Source organism: Nanorana parkeri, unplaced genomic scaffold, assembly GCF_000935625.1.
Source record: "Nanorana parkeri isolate BGI_ZX_2015 unplaced genomic scaffold, ASM93562v1 scaffold651, whole genome shotgun sequence".
In the NCBI taxonomy this organism is placed as follows: domain Eukaryota; kingdom Metazoa; phylum Chordata; class Amphibia; order Anura; family Dicroglossidae; genus Nanorana; species Nanorana parkeri.
Window position 1 is genome coordinate 345,643 of NW_017306919.1, and position 20,984 is coordinate 366,626.

Consider the following 20,984-nt stretch of genomic DNA (forward strand, 5'->3'; position numbering starts at 1 on the left):
TGCTTCGGCTCGTCTGAGCCGAAGTGTCAGCCGAAGCGGGGCGACATTTGGCTATTCACTCTGCTATTCGGCCCCTATGTGAATAGGGGCGAATGGCAGCGAGTGAGCTGCCGGAGCTTCGGCTCAGCCGATCCAGATGTTGGATCGGCAGAGTCGAAGTCCTTCAGCACTTCGGCTCGGCTGAAGTGCAGCCGAAGTGCAGCCGCACTGAGCCGGAGTGAACAGCCGAACATTGTTTGGCTCACTTCACTTTGGCTGGGTTATTCACTCGGCTGCCTTTGGCAGCTTTGTGAATAACCCCTTTAATGTTATTGCCATCACATAGGGGGCTACAATCCTCCTATGTGATAGCACAGGCACACTGAGAGGTCCTCTTTATGCAGACATTAGGGGTATCTAAGACCCCTAATGTTACCTGGGGACCCCCAAAGAAGCTGATGAAGCAGAGATCTGCTTAGGGTTGCCACCTGTCCAGGATTCACCTGGACAGTTCGGGTTTTGAATGCTGTGTCCAGGTTTCATGGCAGCAGAAACCCGGACACAAGATGTCAGGCAGATAGGGGCAACCAAAATTAAGATAGGGGCTACTGGCCCCCCACTGAAAATAGTCTCAACTGTGATATTTACATATGAATGCGTGGCACTATTGACTTATGAATAAGCCACGACTCATTCTCCCCGAAAAATGTTTGCGCGTCGCTAGAGTGTTCGGGTTTCGCTTGAAGAAAAGGTGGCAACCCTAGATCTGCTTCACCAGCTTCTTCTCTGGCCATAGCAGCCAGAGAAATGACAGCTGAATGCGGAAGTGATGCAATATACATAATTTCCGCATTCAGAGATCAGAGAGGAGATCAACAAGGAGGAAGATGGTGATCTCCCTCCCATCATCCTGCTGACACCCGCCCGAGCCGGTCCCGGGCCCGCAGAGGGGACAGCGGAGCCCGGGATGGAAGGTAAGGGCTTTGGAGGGGGGCGGCGATGCAGGGGGGTGAGAGCGCACAGTGCAGGGCCGCACATACAAGCCATCGGACGGCTATAGAGCCACTGATTGCTTGTATGTATAACACCTATTACTGGCTGTGTACAGCTTGCAGTTTCTTCTGCTCGTGCACGAGCAGAAAAAAAAGCAGTATATTTACAGCGCCTCGCTAATAGGAGCTTGCCGTCCGTCCGTTTTTTTTACAATGGTGGTCAAACTTTTTTTAACAATAAAAATGAATTCATTTATTTCCATTACTGGTACTCTTTTTCTCCAATGGATACTAGTTGTGAGACCTTTGCATGTGCTTTCTCAGGACTACCTATCTACTTTAGCTATTATGAGAATGTCTGTTTTTTTCCTTTTATTTTATTTTATACAGCCCTACCTACTGTAGAAAAAGGAATATGTAGAGAAGGGCTATATATGGAAAATCTAGAGGGAATCCAAAATATATACAGTATACACACTCACCGGCCACTTTATTAGGTACACCTGTTCAATTGCTTGGTAACACAAATTGCTAATTAGCCAATCACATGGCAGCAACGCAATGCATTTAGGCATCTAGATGTGGAGAAGACTTGCTGAAGTTCAAACAGAGCATCAGAATGGGGAGGAAAGGGGATTTAAGTGACTTTGAACGTGGCATGGTTTTTGGTGCCAGACGGGCTGGTTTGAGTATTTCAAAAACTGCTGATCTACTGGGATTTTCACGCACAACCATCTCTAGGGTCTGAAAAAGAGAAAATATCCAGTGAGCGGCAGTTGTGTGGACGAAAATGCCTTGTTGATGTAAGAGGTCAGAGGAGAATGGGCAGACTGGTTCGAGATGATAGAAGGGCAACAGTAACTCAAATGACCACTCGTTACATCCGAGGTATGCAGAATACCATCTCTGAACGCAGAACATGTCGAACCTTGAATCAGATGGGCTACAGCAGCAGAAGACCACACCGGGTGCCACTCCTGTCAGCTAAGAACAGGAAACGAGAGGCTACAATTCGCACAGACTCACCAAAATTGGACAATACTGTAGAAGATTTAAAAAACTTTGTCTGGTCTGATGAGTCTCGATTTCAGGTGCGACATTCAGATGGTAGGGTCAGAATTTGCTGCAAACAACATGAAAGCATTGGTCCATCCTGCCTTGTATCAATGGTTCAGGTTGGTGGTGGTGTAATGGTGTGGGGGATATTTTCTTGGCACACTTTGGGCCCCTTGGTACCAATTGAGCATCGTTTAAACACCACGGCCTACCTAAGTATTATTGCTGACCATGTCCATCCCTTTATGACTACAGTGTACCCATCTTCTGATGGCTACTTCCAGCAGCGTAAGGCACCATGTCACAAAGTTCACATAATCTCAAACTGGTTTCTTAATCATGACAATGAGTTCACTCTACTCAATGGCCTCCACAGTCACCAGATCTCAATCCAATAGAGCACCTTTGGGATGTGGTGGAACTGGAGATTCGCAACAGCATATAAACAAACAGATGAGGCTTCTGCTTCCAGATCAAGGTGTGTGTCTGGGGAGGGGAAGGGTGAGCTGGCTTAGGTCAGAGAAGAGGAGCAAAAAGTGCACCTATTCTTTACACATTTTGTTGTCTTATACAGCAACTAAATGTAGCTGCTATGAACATCATGCATTTTATTATTAAGGCTGAACTCTAAGCTTAGAAAATATTGTTTGAATAGAAGAGGCATGTGTATTCTTGTTTGAATCTTGGTGTGAAGTGTGTATTTCTTCCAGATTTGTGCAGTAATCCAGGGTGACACTTTGCCTCTGTGCAGGAACTTCCTGTAATATAGACCAGGCACTGCTGTTTCTTCTCGTTATACAGGGTGACTGGTCTTGTATCTGCCCCCTACTGTAGTTTTCTGCAGGCAGACTGTTGTGGGGGAGCAGTCTCAGCTCACTGCAGACTATGTACATCACAGTGATGGTGCCAGGGCTGCTTTTTTAAGCTAATACCTGGGACTGCAAAGGCATTTGGTGCACACAAAGTGGATTTATATCCTTTGTAATGACTGAGGAATATATTTACAGTATATGGATGTTATTGTGCATGGAGTCCAGTTTTAAAGATAAACAAAGGAGATATAATAACATATTATGCACATTAATCCCTAACGACTAACAACGTCGGGGCTGTTTAAACTCTGTTTAAACTTGTAAACCCGACTGTCGGCTTTACAATAGAAGTGATTCTGGCGACTCAGCCAGATTGGTTCTACGGCCCGGTAAAGGGGTCCCCCCCGCCCGACACCCCCGCCGTGCATCCCGGGCTCCGTTGCCCCTCCTATAGGCCCGGGACCGGCTTCTCTGGTGTCAGCGGGGAGGAGATTAACGAACCTCCGTTCGGCGATCCCCTCCCCGTTCTATGGGACCGGGAGCAATGCAGATTGCATCACTTCCGGTCCCATAGCTGTCAGTTCTGGGCTCCTGAAGCCCAGCTATAAGCTACTGAAGTGCGATCTGCACTTCAATAGCTTATTTGGAGTGTAAATGGGACACTGGGGGTCTTTTGGACCCCCAGCATCACCTTAAAGAGTACCTGTCACCACCATCGGCTTGTAAGCCCCACTATGTGATAGAAATTAAAGTAAAAAAAATTAATATAACAGTTTTTAAAATTAACATTGCATAAAATAAATCTAAAAATAATAAAAAACATTTTTTTAAAGTCCCCGCCCCCGCAAGCACACGCGTCGCCACGTAAACACGTGCCGGGTGTGCCTACGTATGAAAACGCGCTACACATGTTAGGTATCGCCGCGCACGCCAAAGTGAGAGCAATAATTCTAGGGCCAGTATTTTATGGTATCTCTATACTGATAACCTGTGGGGGCTTTTAAAGTGGTGTCTATTGTGTTTTGGGGCATTTAAGTACATTTTCCACTAAAGTTTGGAATTTGATAAGGAGTTGCACTAATATTGTGCAACATAAAAATTTGCAACTGCCACCATTTTATTCTATTGGGTCTTGGCTCTCAGAAAATATATAGTGTTTGGGGGTTTTAATTATATTTCAGGCCTAAAATGTGGAATATAACATGGGTGTAAAAAATGGAAAAAAAAGGCCTCAGTCATGAAGGGGTTAAATAGTGTATAAAGTCTTGTGGTGTTTATTTTAAGTTGAGATAGAATCTTATTTACAGGCGGCATATTTCAATGTGATCATAATAAAAGGTCATCTTTAATTAATTTTTTTCCACTGTTCACACTGTCCTCTTTTGTGGTATACATTGCCCTCTCTTTTACATGTCTTTCTGTACCTAAATAGACAGAGGATGTTCACACTTCAACTTGTAACTTGCTTGTGGTTTGTGCAGACATTTTGCAGACACGTTTGTTTAATACCAAGGTTTCTACTTTCTCAACCTTTTTTCAGTCACCGCCCCTTTAAAAGTATGTAAAATTACAGGGCACTCCAGTCTCACAAAATTAAATAGTTAGATAAATGTAAAAAAGTAAAAAAAAGAAGTGTGGTCCCCACAAAATCAATGCCAGACCCTTATCCTAGGCAGGGGTCTCATATGGGTTTTTGCACTTTGCAATGGAAGTTTCCCTTAGCTTAGTAAATGTAGTTAAATTCACTGTGCAAAGAATCCCAATCATGTGCAAGGAAACCACAAAAACTAATGCACATGTTTGGGTGATGAAAGTCAGAAGAGTTTCACCACATTCACTAAACTAAGGGGAAACTTCCCCTGCAAAGAGCAAATTCCCTTGTAATGTGAACAGCCTTTTTTGCCTTTAGTAAATCAACCCCACTGATTTAAAACAAGTATAGAAATGTGGAAACATGACACTTCTCTGACTTTCATTAACTGTACGTTTGTTCCAGTTCTGCAACATCAGAAGAAGGCACCCACAGCAGAGAGAGCAAGAAAGAGAGAACCATGAGCATCAGTGAGCTACAGGGTAAGATCTGGACCTAGGGATGGGGGCTTCATCACACCCAAAGCTGTCTAAAGACTCCAGGCTTCAGAACCTAGAACAGGACTTAGATGACACATATGGGTGCTTAATAGACATGTAATCCAGCATAGAATTTGTTTAATTTTGGATCAATTCGGATTTTTATTTCTTTTGTTTTTTGGATTCGAAATTCGATTCAGTTCTTTTTCCGGATTTCGTATCCGTCTAAATTTTTGTTTCGGAAAGATCCACAACAGGAAGTCATATGACCGAGCCTGTAATGCAGCCCCCAGCAGCTAAAAAACTGATTGACCAGAGAACAGCCACATGTCCGATTTAGTTTAGAACAAAATTCAGATGGCTCCCAATTTTCGTTAAATGAACATTTAGATTTATTCGCATTCGGCTGTGTTCTAATTCAGAAATTCAGATGCATCCAAATGTCAGAATTTAACTAAATTTTTACGATCATCCATTTGAAACTAAACTAAATTGAAATGCCTAGTGCTTAGATTGTTCAGGTTTATTTTAAATTACTGAACAGTTCTATTCTTTTCATGCCTGCTGTAAAAAGTATACACGTTTATGTAGAACTCCAGGGAAACAACTAAATATACAATTGAAATAGATATATTTTTGAGGTAATTTTTCTGCACAAGGATCTGTAATTTTGTCTAAGGGGAAACTTCCCCTGCAAAGAGCAAATTCCCTTGTAATGTGAACAGCCTTTTTTGCCTTTAGTAAATCAACCCCACTGATTTAAAACAAGTATAGAAATGTGGAAACATGACACTTCTCTGACTTTCATTAACTGTACGTTTGTTCCAGTTCTGCAACATCAGAAGATGGAGAGAGAACACATGAAAATGCAGTGGAACAATACATACACTTGAAAACGTATTCCAACATATGAATGTGATTTTTTGATTTTCTAGAATGTACAAAAATCCCCTTCAATCCCATTACAATGACTTCAATACAGAGCATTGCATTCTTCACTATTAATTCACCTAACCAGTCATAGTGTTTTAATAAAAAAAGTGTTTTAATAAAAAAAAAAACAAGGTCACTGCATCCCTTAAAGTGTCCAGCCAAAGGATTTTTTTTTTTTTATTGTTGATAAAATAGGGATGGAATAAAATTCAGATTTATATTGCTATGCCAGGCTCCATTAGAAAGATTTGCCCTCACTTACTGTAATGATGGCAATGCTTTGACCAGATAGCTAGTGAGGGAAAATATGCAACAGAGACACGGACAGCAATAAAGGGAAGTTTTCCCCACTCTATTCAAAACAGCAATGAAGCAATTTTCCCCATTCAAGCACAAAGTTTTGGCTTGACTTACACTTTAAATAGATTCAATCAAAATAACCATTTTGTTTTTACAATGTTACATTAACAATGGCTTTATGCATTGGAGAGCCTCCATTCATCTACAACTGTGAAGACATTGCCGTTTACAAGACATTCTTCATTTGCAATATATTAACACATGATTACCCACAAAAGACTGCAGAACTGAGCTCAAAGGATGTTTCCAAACATTTCACCTCCACCCATTCCTACTACAGTAATCATCACAAGTATCTGTACTCATACTACACCAGTTGTTGCAAGAAGTCTCAGAGGAACTTTTAATCATGGTCAGCTGAACATTCAGAGTGATTGACCATCATAGCTAACGTTTACAGTATATACACAGCTAAATTGACCTTTCACAAGCAAATCAGGCAGCTGGGATAGGCTGGAGCATATGTATAAACCACTGCTCCTACCAAGAAGAGATAGGTGTAGGAGCACTATTTTCTATGCTTGCTCCATTTGTATGGAGCGGTTAAAAGAGGCAGAGCTTCACGTCACTTAGTTAGTAGAACTTTATTAAATGTTTACCAACTAAATGAAATATGCAGAGACAAGAAGATCCTCTGGGACATCCCTTAGAAGCTATAGAAAAGTTATCTTGGGGTACGAATCTGGCTTTTTCTGGGTTACCTTCCCCTAGGCAGACACAAGTCCTCCATTGGCAATCTCTATTTTGCTGGCCTCAGGGCATTATTTCTAAATGTACGCCATCTGGTGGGTGGAATTTAGAATGCAGCACTAGAACTCATGAAAGTGCTTGTGATGGCATCATGTGACAAGTAAAGAATATACGGTACTCAATTTTCTGAAAGAGTCCACCAGCATAAATATTTTCTTGGTCCTTTGTGGTGGTCTAGGATTCTGATTTGTAATTCTGCCTGCTATTCTAGTCATGTGCTGCTTGTGTGTCTGCCCTTGACCTAAACTGTGCTAAGATTTTGCCTGTACTCCCTGGTATAGCTGGTTTTCCCTCTCCCCAGCTGAACTGTTAATCCATATGTACCACACCAGTTGCACAGGGGTAAACCTGTCAGTGGAAGGTAAACTAAGCACACTAATGTAAAGACTAGATGTTTCTTAGGCTCTGTTCTATGATGGTAGTATGAAGCAACCTAAATCATAGTAACATTGATGATCCACATAACATGGGACACCAGGGAATGATAAATATGAAGAAACATGATACAACAACTTATATATCATATCTGTGCAACAGCAATGGCCATATCTTCCAAAAGTGTGGAATAGCACTATTCTTACTTTGCCAATCCTGAGATTCGTGTACCTTTGTCACATTGGAATGTGGTCAAGTTTCAATGCAGGAGGTCTTTGTACAGCAAGCCTATGGAATAAAGCCATCAAAACATCTGCTCGTCCAAGCCACTAACTGACCTTTTATCAGTTCCTGACTAACAGGGTGCCACCTAATAAGTTCCCAAAATCAAACACGCAGCCCTTGTACCTTTTAGTGTTATGTCAGCACTCAGCCTTTTTACCCAGCAGCAGGCACCCACAGCAGAGAGAGCAAGAAAGAGAGAACCATGAGCATCAGTGAGCTACAGGGTAAGATCTGGACCTAGGGATGGGGGCTTCATCACACCCAAAGCTGTCTAAAGACTCCAGGCTTCAGAACCTAGAACAGGACTTAGATGACACATATGGGTGCTTAATAGACATGTAATCCAGCATAGAATTTGTTTAATTTTGGATCAATTCGGATTTTTATTTCTTTTGTTTTTTTGGATTCGAAATTCGATTCAGTTCTTTATCCGGATTTCGTATCCGTCTAAAAAAATTTTTTCGGAAAGATCCACAACAGGAAGTCATATGACTGAGCCTGTAATGCAGCCCCCAGCAGCTAAAAAACTGATTGACCAGAGAACAGCCACATGTCCGATTTAGTTTAGAACAAAATTCAGATGGCTCCCAATTTTCGTTAAATGAACATTTAGATTTATTCGCATTCGGCTGTGTTCTAATTCAGAAATTCAGATGCATCCAAATGTCAGAATTTAACTAAATTTTTACGATCATCCATTTGAAACTAAACTAAATTGAAATGCCTAGTGCTTAGATTGTTCAGGTTTATTTTAAATTACTGAACAGTTCTATTCTTTTCATGCCTGCTGTAAAAAGTATACACGTTTATGTAGAACTCCAGGGAAACATCTAAATATACAATTGAAATAGATACATTTTTGAGGTAATTTATCTGCACAAGGATTTGTAATTTTGTCTATCCAGTTGGATATTTACACTGCTCTGCCAGACCACAAAGCTAGGCTGGTAACCTGACTTAACTATAGTTAAGTTTTAGAGTATATATCATCTTTTTACTAAAATGTCCCTCTTATAAAGTAGGCTATGGAGTTGGCATAATTGTTTCCATTGTTGGCTTTCACTATACAGCCGTTTTCATAAAGTATGTAGGAGCTATCCATAGTACTGTTTTTAGCAATAGTTCCTCACAGGAAGTGTAACTGAGCACCTAATTTAAACCTGGGGGAGCGGTGGATTTCAATTTAAAAATCCACCGTGCTTCCGCCTGTAGTAGTCTTTTGTCGATGTCTCCGCCTCTTTTGTCCTCATGGATATGATCCAATATGTAGAATTTGATGGCAGAGATATCAAAATTGTGTTGTAATCCCACATGCCGGCTGATGGGAGTAGTAAGTTTCCCATTCCTAATTAGGTATGTGTGGTCGTAGACCCTCTTCCATATTTGTTTGAAGGTCTTACCCACATAGAATGCTCCACATATGAAGCTCATCATGTAAATGGCATTATTTGTTTGACACGTCACTATGTTTTAATCACCAATGTTTTTTATTAGGTAGAGGAACAGTAGTGCCCTCCACAAAGAAGTTACAATAACTACAACCCCCACATTTCTGAAGGCCCAAATCTCCACATACTGTGGCTTCGGATTTCGGTGTATAGTGGCTGTGAGTCAGCCTATCACGCATAGATCTCGCCCTTCTGAATACTAGTTCAGGGGTATCCCTTATATATTTTTTGATTGTGTCATCATTGGTTAGAAGGTGCCAATGGCGCTCCAAACAGTTTCTTATTGTGGCATGTTGTCTGGAATATTTTGTTATCATTTTGACTGTCTTTTTGTGTGATTTTACTGTGCTTTCTTCCCTTGTTCGACCGTATAATATCTGCTCCCTATCTTACTTATGCACTCGGTTGTAGGCTTTTTGAAATACCTTGCGACTATAACCCCTCTCTAATAGTCGAGTCTGTAAAGCTTTCGCTTCACTCTGAAAGTCAGCATCCACCGTGCAGTTGCGTTTCAGTCTCAGATACTGACTGTAGGTGAGATTTTGCTTCAAAAAACGAGGGTGTGCACTGGATGCACGTTAAATGGAGTTTCCTGCTGTCTCTTTATGGTATAGGCTTGTCATTAGATAGTTATCATCCTTAGTGGCTATTGTAACATCGAGAAACAAGGAGGCTGAGAATGGAGGTAATAGGTGTCCTTAAAAATAAAGACATTCCTTGTTAGAACATACCGTAGTAGATTGATTATGAAATTGTTATATGCCCACTGTGCTTGCAGTCTTTCACTCAAAAACTCCCCAATAATTTAAATTCCCTTGGAATGTGGAATGCTATTGTACAGGGATTCTATATCGAGTGCCAATGGATTCCTGGGGTTGATGTTTGTCATAAAGCACTTAGAACATCAAATTCCGTGCGAAGAGATGGAGATCCTTTATAACTTCAAAGATATCCATATTTTCGGTGGGGCAGAAGCTTAGTCCTAGCCTCAGGACCTCCGCTTCCATCTCAGAAATTTGATGACTTGATAGATTAATTATTTCCAAGCATTTTTCGTTCCCACTGATAGTATGAAGGAGTCCAGGTTCCCCATTTTTTTCTGCTCCAACTTCTCTTGTGGCTCTAAAAAAGGCGGGGGACCCAGGAGACCCGGAGAGCCTAACGGGGCCTGTGAGTCTCCCCTCCTGGCCGTCCTCCCTTCTTCATCCATGAGGGTCATGTGATGGGAGGCATCTATATTTAAGGTGGTTTTGCCTTCCATTTGATCCACAGTATCAAGTTTTGGTCTTGCACCCAATGTTTGTGATTGCTCCCCAGTTGCCCAGTTCCGCCTATCCAGAGTGTCCATCCTTCCTATGTATCTATGGCGTGGTCTATTGGTGATGGTCTGGGGGCCTCTCTTTCTTTTATTTCTCGTTGTTCAGTCTTGTGGCCAGGAAGCTTGTGGCTCGATGCTAAGTGGCCAGGAACCGGCCTTCACAACCAATCAGCATGGAGCCAGCTTCCCGGCCAATCAGGAAGCCGGGAGGCCGCCCAACTTCCTGATTGCCTGGGAAGCTGTCTCTATGTTCCCCTACGGCACTGCTGGTCAGAGGAAAATTTCGTCTGACCGGAAGTTCCAGTATTAGGGAAGGTATCCGAGCATTTGGGCGAGTATGAGTACTCGCCCAAAACCTCGGTATCGGTGCATCCCTGAGCATGACCTTTGCTAACAAAGCCTGATTGGTTCTTGCTGGCAAAGCCTGATTGTTGCAAAGCCATGTCCTCTGTAGCAAAGTCTGATTGGCTCCTAATACAATCCCTCCCTTTCATGGTCTAAGGCAGGGGTAGGCAACCTTGGCTCTCCAGTCGTGCTGAAACTACAAATCCCATAAGGCATTGCAAGCCACAGGCATGACTCCCAGAGGCAGATGCATGATGGGATCTGTAGTTTCAGCATAGCTGGAGAGCCAAGGTTGCCTACCCCTGGTCTAAGGTGTATGTACATGGAATTACATGAGGGTGATACTAAGTAAAGGTATGTGTGCTGGCTTCATGAATGCTTAACAGAAAGGGGTCCATCTATCATTGTCTAATGCATGTTAAAAGCAGAAATCTAGTATTTAACGGGCTGCTATGATAAGAGCCATATTTACCTCTTATGCTTCATTCTTTATTAGCTACAAAACATTTGCCATTACTTAATTTTGCTGTGACTATTTTTCTGTCTTCACAACAAACAATAAAGAAAGATAGGAAAGAGTTGTAGAAAAACACACAATATAAAATATTGCTTAAATAGTAGTTGCTACTGCTCTTGGCATGGATCATGAGAACCGATTCCCAAGCACTCTAAGCATACGGGATATGGGTAAATAGCACATAAATCATTTCTCAGGAATTACAAATACCCTACTATATTTAGAGTAAATATAAAATGCTGACATATGGCAAAAAGCTTAGGAAGGTCTGCTGCTCATCAGACTGATGTAATTATCTAATAAACCATGGCTTTGGGTAAACTTGTTGTTTGCAGGCACATGACATATCTTGTGTGAGAACTTGTTTGAAGTGAAGAATAAGAGCTTATTTACAAAACCCAATGGTGCACTAAAGGGCCTGTATATCTTTTAGCTAATCATCTTTACTAATATTGCTATAACATAAGATGTGTGAAAATGTTCTAAAATACAAGTGACCATTTACCTTGCCATGCAGGGCAAAGTAAAGGTATCACAAAATATACCCACCTCAAGTTTTCTTAACCTCTGTGATTTTCTGCTCTCAGGAGCAAAGAGGCCAACCTGTCAGAGCGTATAAAGGGTTGTGGACTCCATATCACAGTGCTGGGCCAATGGAGTGAGGCACATGCCCCCTTACCTAAAAGTGTTCGATATTTCTAATTGCTACCAGGGCAGAGAAGAAAAGGTGATTTAATGCTGTTGGGGCTGGGCAAATTAAGAGGATCCTTTTCCTTTGCCCTTTAGGTACAACATCAAGGGTAATTATAAACTAAAGCATAAAATTAATCAATCATTATTCGGAACACCTATGAAATGGACATTTTATCGATAGGTCATCACCCTAGTAAAGCAATACTATCTTCAAAGTGGACCTTAATCCCCTTGCTGATATGAAATCTTACATTCATTAATTAAAAAAATTCATCTGTAAACTGCAAAATCTGGGGGGTGACATGTTCCAGGAGGTAGACCCAAAGGAGTGCCAGGAAGTAATGGGGGTGGATTAACCCCTTAGTGACACAACTTCAGAATTTTTTTAGTTCCCGGAGACTGGAGAAATTTTGCTATTTTTGCTATGTGTTTGTTTAGCCATAATTTCCATCTTCCTCATTCATTGCAGCTACACATATTGTATACTATTTTTAAAAGACAAAATGGGCTTTAATTTTAAGTGACCTATGCATATATACATTCTTGTTATTTTTATAAAAAGTAAAAAAAAAATGCAAACAAATGTTTTCACTAGGGATGCACAGATACTTTTCGAGTACCAGTGCAGATACTTGGCATTTTTATGAGAACTATCAGGGTTGCAGAGGTTGCAGCTGGGACCTGGCTCTGGCCCTCCACCACTGTCCTGAAATCATTAGTCTGTATTATTTTAGAAAAACTGTCACATGACAATAAACAAAAATGTATCAGTACTCGTACTTGTAAGTACTTGGCAAGTACCAGTACTCGTACTCGCAAAACTGGTATCGGTGCATCCCTTTATTTATATTTATATAAATCATACATTAAAACAGAGATGTACAAATCCCGGGAGCTCCGTGTGCTCCTTACAAATGACAGCTGCCTCCTAATTTTTGAATTTTTCTCTAGTGTAGTCTTGGAGCTCAAAAGTATCGGTACATGTACTCGTACTTGTACCGAGTACTGTACTTGGTATCTGTGCAACCCTAGTTTTCACAGTTTTGGCAATAATAATGTGTACATAATTAGTGTGACTAACAGAAAGTAGTTCATAGTAAATTCTTAGAGATGCACCGATACTGAGACCAGTATTGGTATCCGATACTGGGCATTTTCATGAGTACTCGTACTTGTGAAAATGCCCTGATACTAAGCCCCTATGCTGGGGCTTTACATTTCTAAACAGGAGTGGCTGCCATGAGGTTCTGTGCTTGCTGGAGACCTCAGGGCAGCCTGCTGGAGACCTGCAGCAGCTGTCTGTTATAGCGCCAGTCTACACATGTCCTCTTTCCAGCCATGGTGAAAACCGCACCTGCCCGTACAGCCCTGGTGACACCCTCCCACACAGCCCTGGTGAGACACCACACACAGCCCTGGTGAGACCCAAACACAGCTCCGGAGAGACCCGCATGCACCCTGGTTAAACTCGCAGGCAGCCCTGGTGAGGTGCCCCACACAGCCATGGTGAGACCCGCTTACAGCCCTGGCGAGACCGGCATGCAGGTCTGGTGAGATGCCACACTCAGCCCAGGTGAGCCCCGCATGCAGCCAAGGTGAGGCTGCACACAGCTCTGGTAAGACCACACACATCCCTGGTGAGGCTGCACACAGCCCTGGTGAGACCCTGCACAGCCCTGGTAAGACTTCAAACATCTTCCTGAGACTCTGCACAGCCCTGGTGAGACTGCACACAGCCCTGGTGAGACCATGCACAGCCCTTGTCAAACTCCGCACAGCGTCCTGAGAACCCGCACAGCCCTGGTCCAATCCTGCACAGCGTTCTGAGACCCCGCACAGCCCTGGTCAGACCTTGCACAGCCTCCTGAGGGCACAGCCCTGGTGAGTAACAGAGTATGTAGCTCCATAGTATTCTTAATTGCTGTGTAATGTATTGCTGGGGTTTGTAGTCCTCCATCGCTGGTGGTATTCTGCATTGCTGTATAATGGATTGCTAGGATTTGTAGTCCTGTATAGTTGGCGGTATTCTGCATTGCTTATAATGTATTGCTGGGATTTGTAGTCCTTGATAGCTGGTGGTATTCTGCATTGCTATATAATGGATTGCTAGGATTTGTAGTCCTGTATAGTTGGCGGTATTCTGCATTGCTTATAATGTATTGCCGGGATTTGTAGTCCTTTATGGCAGGTGCCTTTCTGCATTGCTGTATAATGTATTGCTGAGATTTGTAGTCCTTGATAGCTGGTAGTATTCTGCATTGCTGTATAATGTTTTGCTGTGATTTGTAGTCCTCTATAGAGGGGACCCCCTAATTTGCTGTTGTGGGTCTGCCTCAGACATCGAGGGACCCAGCAACTGCATGAACCCCATTTGTGCTGGTGCCTCCACAGACCAGCACACATTTTCCCGCATGACGGAATAATTCCGTCACCGGCCTATAACTAACTGAAAGATTGTGACAGAATACTTCCATCATCGGTGGGCAAGGGGTTAATCTTTCCTTAGTGAAAATAACAAGGAGAGGGGAGGAAAAGAAAAATAAGGTATGCAATAATATATAAATATCTGTTTGTAGATTGACATTCCTGGACATTTCTAAAGGTGCCTAAAGGGTGAACTTCCTCTTTAAATTACAATGAAACGTTTTTTTTTTTTTTGTATGTATCTACTGCTAGCTATCCTTCAAGCAGCATGGGGGGGGGGGGGAGGAAAAAATTTGTGACTTTGACCGCCTCCCGGCCGTCTGTTGTGATAGTATGGCCAGCCAAGAGCTTCCTAGATCTGAGCAGGCGTATTTAAACATCCCGTCAGCCACGCCCACTACCACTCGCGCGGAACCTGCCCAAATGTAAAAACAGGCAGCAATACCTGTGTACATACAAGCGATCCGCCGGCTATAGAGCCGGCAGATTGCTTGCATAAGGTGCCTGTACGTGCAGGCCTCCTCCTTCCGTGGCCCCCCCTCCCGCTGTCACGCTGGTGCCCAGTGCGAGCCTGGGACCAGCATGGTGGTTCTGTGACAGGGGATCAGAGGGAGGTCGGTAGACGAGCTCCCTCCGGTCCCCTCTCTGGTGTTAGAATGTGGAATTGATGTATGTTACATTACTTCCCCATTCTTCTGCACTCTCCAGCTTCTGAAGCTGGAGAGAAGCTGATGAAGCAGATCTCTTCTTCATCAGCTTTTTTGGGGGTCCCTAGGTGACATTAGGGGTCTTGGAGACCCCTGATGTCTCCATAAAGAGGACCTGTCACATCCTCTTTGCTATCACATAGGGAATTTCTTATCCCCCTATGTGATAGCAATAAAGTTAAGTGGAAAAAAAAATTTAAAGTTGCAAAAACAAAAATTTAAAGTCACACATGCAAAAGAATAAAAAAAATTTTTTTTTAAAAACTCCCCACCCATACATACACGCATGCAAACATGCGCCAGATGCGCATACGTGCGAAAACGACGATTGCGCCCATTACGCCGCACATGCTACATATTGCCGCAAACCTTGCAGTGAGAGCAATAATTCTAGGGTCATTAATCACTGATAACACTAAACTGATGAGCGGTAAAAGCTTTTAAAGCGTCGCCCATGGTCAATTTGGGGTATGGTAGTTTTTTGTGATTTTGCGGGTGCGCACAATTTTAAAGCTTGACATGTTTGGTGTCTATTTACCCGATGTGACCCCGTCTTTTATATTATACCCCAAAATTGGGTAATAATAATTGTATTATAACATAATGTCAAAACTTTTCAGTAATTGTTCCTTTATATAGTAAAAAAATAAAAACCCCAGTGGTGATTAAATACCACCAAAAGAAAGCTCTATCTGTCCCCCAAAAATGGTATAAAATTAATTTCAGTACAGCGTTGCATGATGGAATAAATGCCAGTCAAAGTACCGCAGCGCTGAATACTGAAAAATGGCCTGGCCAGGAAGGGGGTGTAAACACCTAGTCAGCAAGTGGTTAATGTCAATTTAAGTGCTGCAGTCTAAACAAGAATAGCAGAAGGGTGCTTACATAATTTTAGTACACTGTTGTCTTTGGACTCTTTCAGAATAATGAGACGACAAAAACATACAGTAAGTTCTATGATGATCTTGGCAGTGGACAACTCCAAGCTTTGTTCATAATTTAGTCTAACATACTTCTTAATGACAGCATTATGTGTTTCACTCCCTGATATGGCTTTATACTGAGTGTAAGGAGAGATTGTTAGCAGTGTGGAGACCAAGATTAATTTGGTATAGATTTTGGGATATCGTTTTCTACTAGTTCTGATACAAAACATGAAGATTCAGCAGCAATTGTGTAATAACTATAACACACCATTAAATAAAAAGCTGCAAACAGACTACACTTGACAAGTTGCTCAGTAAGAGTAATAATGATGTGTAGAAAGATAATATTCAGTTACCAATAGGAAACAGATTTCACTGCATATACATATAGTCATTGGAAGTTACTCCATTTTTGTTCAGAATTTCCCTTTGGTTTGCTCTATTACATAAGTCTGATAAACTTACTTGTCTGGGTCAGCTTAGTGTATTTTATCTTCTCAAATTCTTGTATAAAACCCTTTTTCAGTTAAGTCACTTTTCTTTTGTTAAGATTAAATAATCCCAAGAACAAACAAGTGTGTATCTGCTGCTTTAATTTTAGATTGATTTTTTACCTATTGGTCCAGCAGTGTCTGGGGTTGTCTCTCCTGATATTTTCTGGGAACTGATTTTGTGGGTGGGAACGGATCATCACTAGCTGGCAGACACAGAGTCATCAACAGTCTGTTAAAAAAAACACAGATGAATTGTTAAAGTCTACACGTTACATTATGAAAAATAAATGTATAAAACCTATGATGAACGTTCACTGTAGCATTATTACAGTGGACCTTTACATTCAAAAATCAAATTCTACCAATGCTTCCCTCTATGTATGATGAATAATAATAACATAGACATGTCAGGTGTAAAATGCTGTGATTTGCAGAGCATTCACTTCCTGCTTTGAAAGGGCAAAATGATTTCAGTTTGGCAAAGCAATGCACACTGGGATTGCCTTGTCATCAGCAGAGCATTGCTGGGAAATCTCATCTGTAAACTCATGAGATCTCAGGGAAAGGCATTCTCCTCCCCTGAGATGATGTGCATGGTCACATGTCCTAGTCACATGTGCCAGAAATTTAGGAAGTAATAGGAGAGCTAGAAATCTGCCCTTAGTAAACATGGCCACTGTCAAAAGAATGGGAAAGAAAAGAAAAATAAGGTATGCAAAGAATACAAAGCTGGCAATGATCTAGAAGAATGTGTGTGTAGATTGTCATTACTAAACATTTCCAAAGGTGTGTTTGTTGTTATTTTACAGATATGGGTAGAGGTCTGCTTTAAAAATGTACAATATAGTGGTAATAAGACCCTGTCACAAACGTTAAAACAATTGCAGGAAAAATACTGAAAAATAAGTATTTTTAATTGCTTACTTGCAGTGTTGTTCCTTTCCGTAAATGTTTTTTTTAATTCACTTGCAGTGTGCCTTTCCTGAAGAGTAAAATCCCTAGCTCAGCCCTCTCCATCAATGCACGTCACAGCCCTTTCGTCTTCTGGGAGTGTTTAATTACTCTTTGTGATGGCCCAGCATCCCTGCCCTCTGCTCACATCACTACACTACATAGGGGAGGAGCAAATGAGAATACTGTAAAGTGTTACTTGAGTGACAGCTTTGAGTCTGTTGGAGCTGCTAAAATCACATCCAAGATAGTGGTATCCAGTGGTAGTCTCAGGGCTTTTGGATGTCTTCACAAGGGCCTTCACGAGTAAAAAACAAATTGCATAAAATATGTTAAATACAGATATAATCTTATGGAAAGATTCTTGTTGAAATGAATGGTCTGAAGATAAGGTTTCTCAGGGCTAGGATCTTAAAATGTATAAATCATTGCATTTCCATACAAGCCCCCTCCCCCTTACCCCCTACCTCCCCCTTTTCATTTGCGAACACTGAGCTTGCAACATGTACAGTGTCCAAGTAGCTAAGGACAGGTAGGTGTGTGCCTCCCTAAGAAGCTCAAGAAACAGATCAAATAGTTCTTGAAACTTCTGTATGTCTCTGTTGGACAATCTGAAAAAGCTCTGCAATCATCAGAATAAGGTAAGTTCAATGACTTCAGTCATCAGTAAATTTGCTCTAATCTCTCCCAGGTAAGAGTAAGGCCTTTGTCTGATTTTTGACTATTTATTTGACACAATCTGAGGACTGTGGCCCTTTCCACCTAAATAACAGATAAAGTTCTTGCATAAGTGAAATGCTAAGGCTGACTTGAACATGGGCCTCCTCTCTGGTTGTTCCCTTGGCAATCATCAAGCTTCATAAGATCAGTGTTATTAAAAGAGAACTTTGGGGTAATCTTTTTTCCCCATAGTTCCCTTTGGGGTACAGGAGGAGATATGCTAACGTACTCCTGTGACCCAAAACTCAGTATATTGTGGGCTATTGCTGAGTGCACCGCAGCCAGGATGGATCCTGACAATACTATCGAGATCCACCCCGCTGGCTGATTGACAGCGGGCTCTGCCTATCTAGAGGCAATGCCTGCCCCTTTCCGCCACCCATCCCTCCAGTCAGTACTGGAGGATCGGTGAGGGGAGGGGGGGAATACATGCGGGGAGCAGTGACTGCAGGGAGATGATCGGGGAGTGAGCGAGGAGCAGGATATTTTCGCTCACTTCCTGATCAATAGAGCCGACGTGTGACAGTTTCAGTGTCACACGTCGGCTCTAACTATGGGAGTGAGTGTAATTCGCTCACCCCATAGTTCTCCTTTAAGTTCTCTGCAGGTCAGAGTTATCTGTTATCCTTATTGTGACATTATTGGTTCTCCTTCACTGTTACTGTAGACAGCTGTATGGGATACCTGATGCTTAGGTAGCATGAGGAAGTTTCAAGCAATAGTAATATCTTGTCACCTGTACGTGACATGGCCTCCAGAAATATGACACGTGGGGGGGGGGCAATAAGCAACATTTCCAAGAAAATGTAGTCAAAAATCATGAACACAGAACTGTGGATTATAAATACATAAAAAGGTGTGAGACTTTAGTCGGGTTTTATATGGGAAGTGACAAAAACAGTGTACAGCGCTCTCAGGTAAATTTTAGATGTGATGTGGTATGCAGCCCTAAAGACCTAAAGAAGGAAGAGGCACCTGTGATTGATACAACTAAAAAACATAAAAGGGTGCAATAACCTGAGTGTATGTTTATGCTCACAAAGAAACAATGTCACTTACATTAGTGTTCGAGGACTGGAGGAAAGGCGGCCTCTTATGGGGATCGAGGGGTCCAAGGTGAGAGCCTTCCCTTCTCCCTCTGGTTCCAGCTACTCGCTCGCTTGGATGGGCTTTCCCCTGTTGGGCACCCATCCAGTGAAGCCTCTCTCCTTGGACCCCTCGATCCCCATCAGAGGCCGCCTTTCCTCAAGTTCTCGGACACTAATGTAAGTGACATTTTTTCTTTGCAAGCATAAACATACAGTCAGGTGATTGCGTCCTTTTATGTTTTTTTAGTTTATATTGGGAAGTACATAGCTTGTGGCAACTTTTTGGTGTTTAAAAATGGCAAAATCTACAGCCTTCCCTGAAGGTTGTGTTTAATTCCTTAAATGATTATTATCTGCTTTAACGGATCTGCAGCCTGTACTGCCTGGACCAGAACCGATAAGCATTTGGATGCCTTTCCTGAAAACATGATGAGGGTAATTTATCAAAACTGGAGCAGACAAAAACTGCAGCAGATGTGCATGGAAACCAATCAGCCTCTCTCTTTAATTTTCAAATCTCAACTAAACAAACTGAACAGATAAACTGATTGGTTGCCTGGACAACTGCTCCAGATTTTGTCTGCTACTTTTTTGATAAATCCCCCTCCAGTGACTTTCAAATGTAAACCTGCATAATACCAACTGAAATGTATTTTTGTTTGATGAGCAATGATGTATCAATGACTTGATTTTTAACCTGGCAAAAATAAATTAGTCAAATGACACTTAGAGCAGTACTGCAGTTTCTCTCCTACTCTCCTACATTGTGACTAAAGCTGAATTCCAAAAAGCCATCATATAAAAGCAATCATTACCTTCTCCCACACTTCTCCCCAGTACTTAATGTATAATGGCTCAGCCTGTTTTTGTATATTGAACTTTTTACAGTAAGAAAATGCCCATGCATATAACTCCTGATGATTGGCTACTGCTTCCTTGTCAGAGTGAATTCAAGAAACACACTTATGGCAGCTGAATGGGGCAAATACCACCTATTATCCACATGTAATCACCCCAAGTACAGTGGCCCAATACATTTACTTATCCCTACCAGTCACAAATAATAAAGTACTTTAATCGCCCGTGGTTTGCTTATAGCTGCCATTCTCAACCACAGTTCCATGAAACTCTAGGGTTCCTCCAGAGGTTGTAAGTGTTTCTTAAGCTGTGGATAACTGACCTTGGAACTATGGTGCCTGCATAGTTCCACGTCCAACACCACTTGGCAGAGTCAGCGACATGACACCAACCATTTTTTCATTCATTGTGAATTTAAAATGATTGTTATTTTTACAACTTTCCAAAAGGTAATAACCTTAAATGCTGTATCGTCTTTACTTAAATGGAGTTCATACCTGAGGTGAGGATGTTGGCAAATACATAAAATAAAAGCCTCAGAAATTATATTTGTTATCTGAGCTTCAATTTCCAAAATGCATGTTTGTGCTCCTAATTAAAAGGAATTGTTAGCAGATTGCCCACTGCTGACATTCTGAAGAACTGGTAGACTTATAAAATTGCTGTGATTAGATGTTTCTTGGCTAGCTTGTCACACACTAGTTCTGGGATGGGGCCAAGGGCCTGTGTTCTGCGGCCAGTGTTTACGTGTACCCAAAGAACACAGAGACAGAATTTGATGATCATTAAAATCATCAGGAACATGAGCTATCATTCCTGAACTGTATACCCATGAAAGGAGTCTTTAGCCAGAGACCATAATAAACAGGAACATTTTAGTGTG

At 41.9% G+C, this 20,984-nt stretch overlaps 1 protein-coding gene across 1 annotated transcript in view; it reads left to right on the forward strand.

The window, feature by feature from the left end:
* The window catches only part of LOC108792504 (piggyBac transposable element-derived protein 4-like), a 145,155-nt gene that overhangs the window by 12,848 nt on the left and 111,323 nt on the right, over nucleotides 1–20,984 (forward strand). The window contains exon 4 of the mRNA XM_018563296.1: nucleotides 837–953. Coding sequence (XP_018418798.1) covers nucleotides 837–953 — 117 coding nt within the window. The remainder of the gene's footprint in view (nucleotides 1–836; nucleotides 954–20,984) is intronic.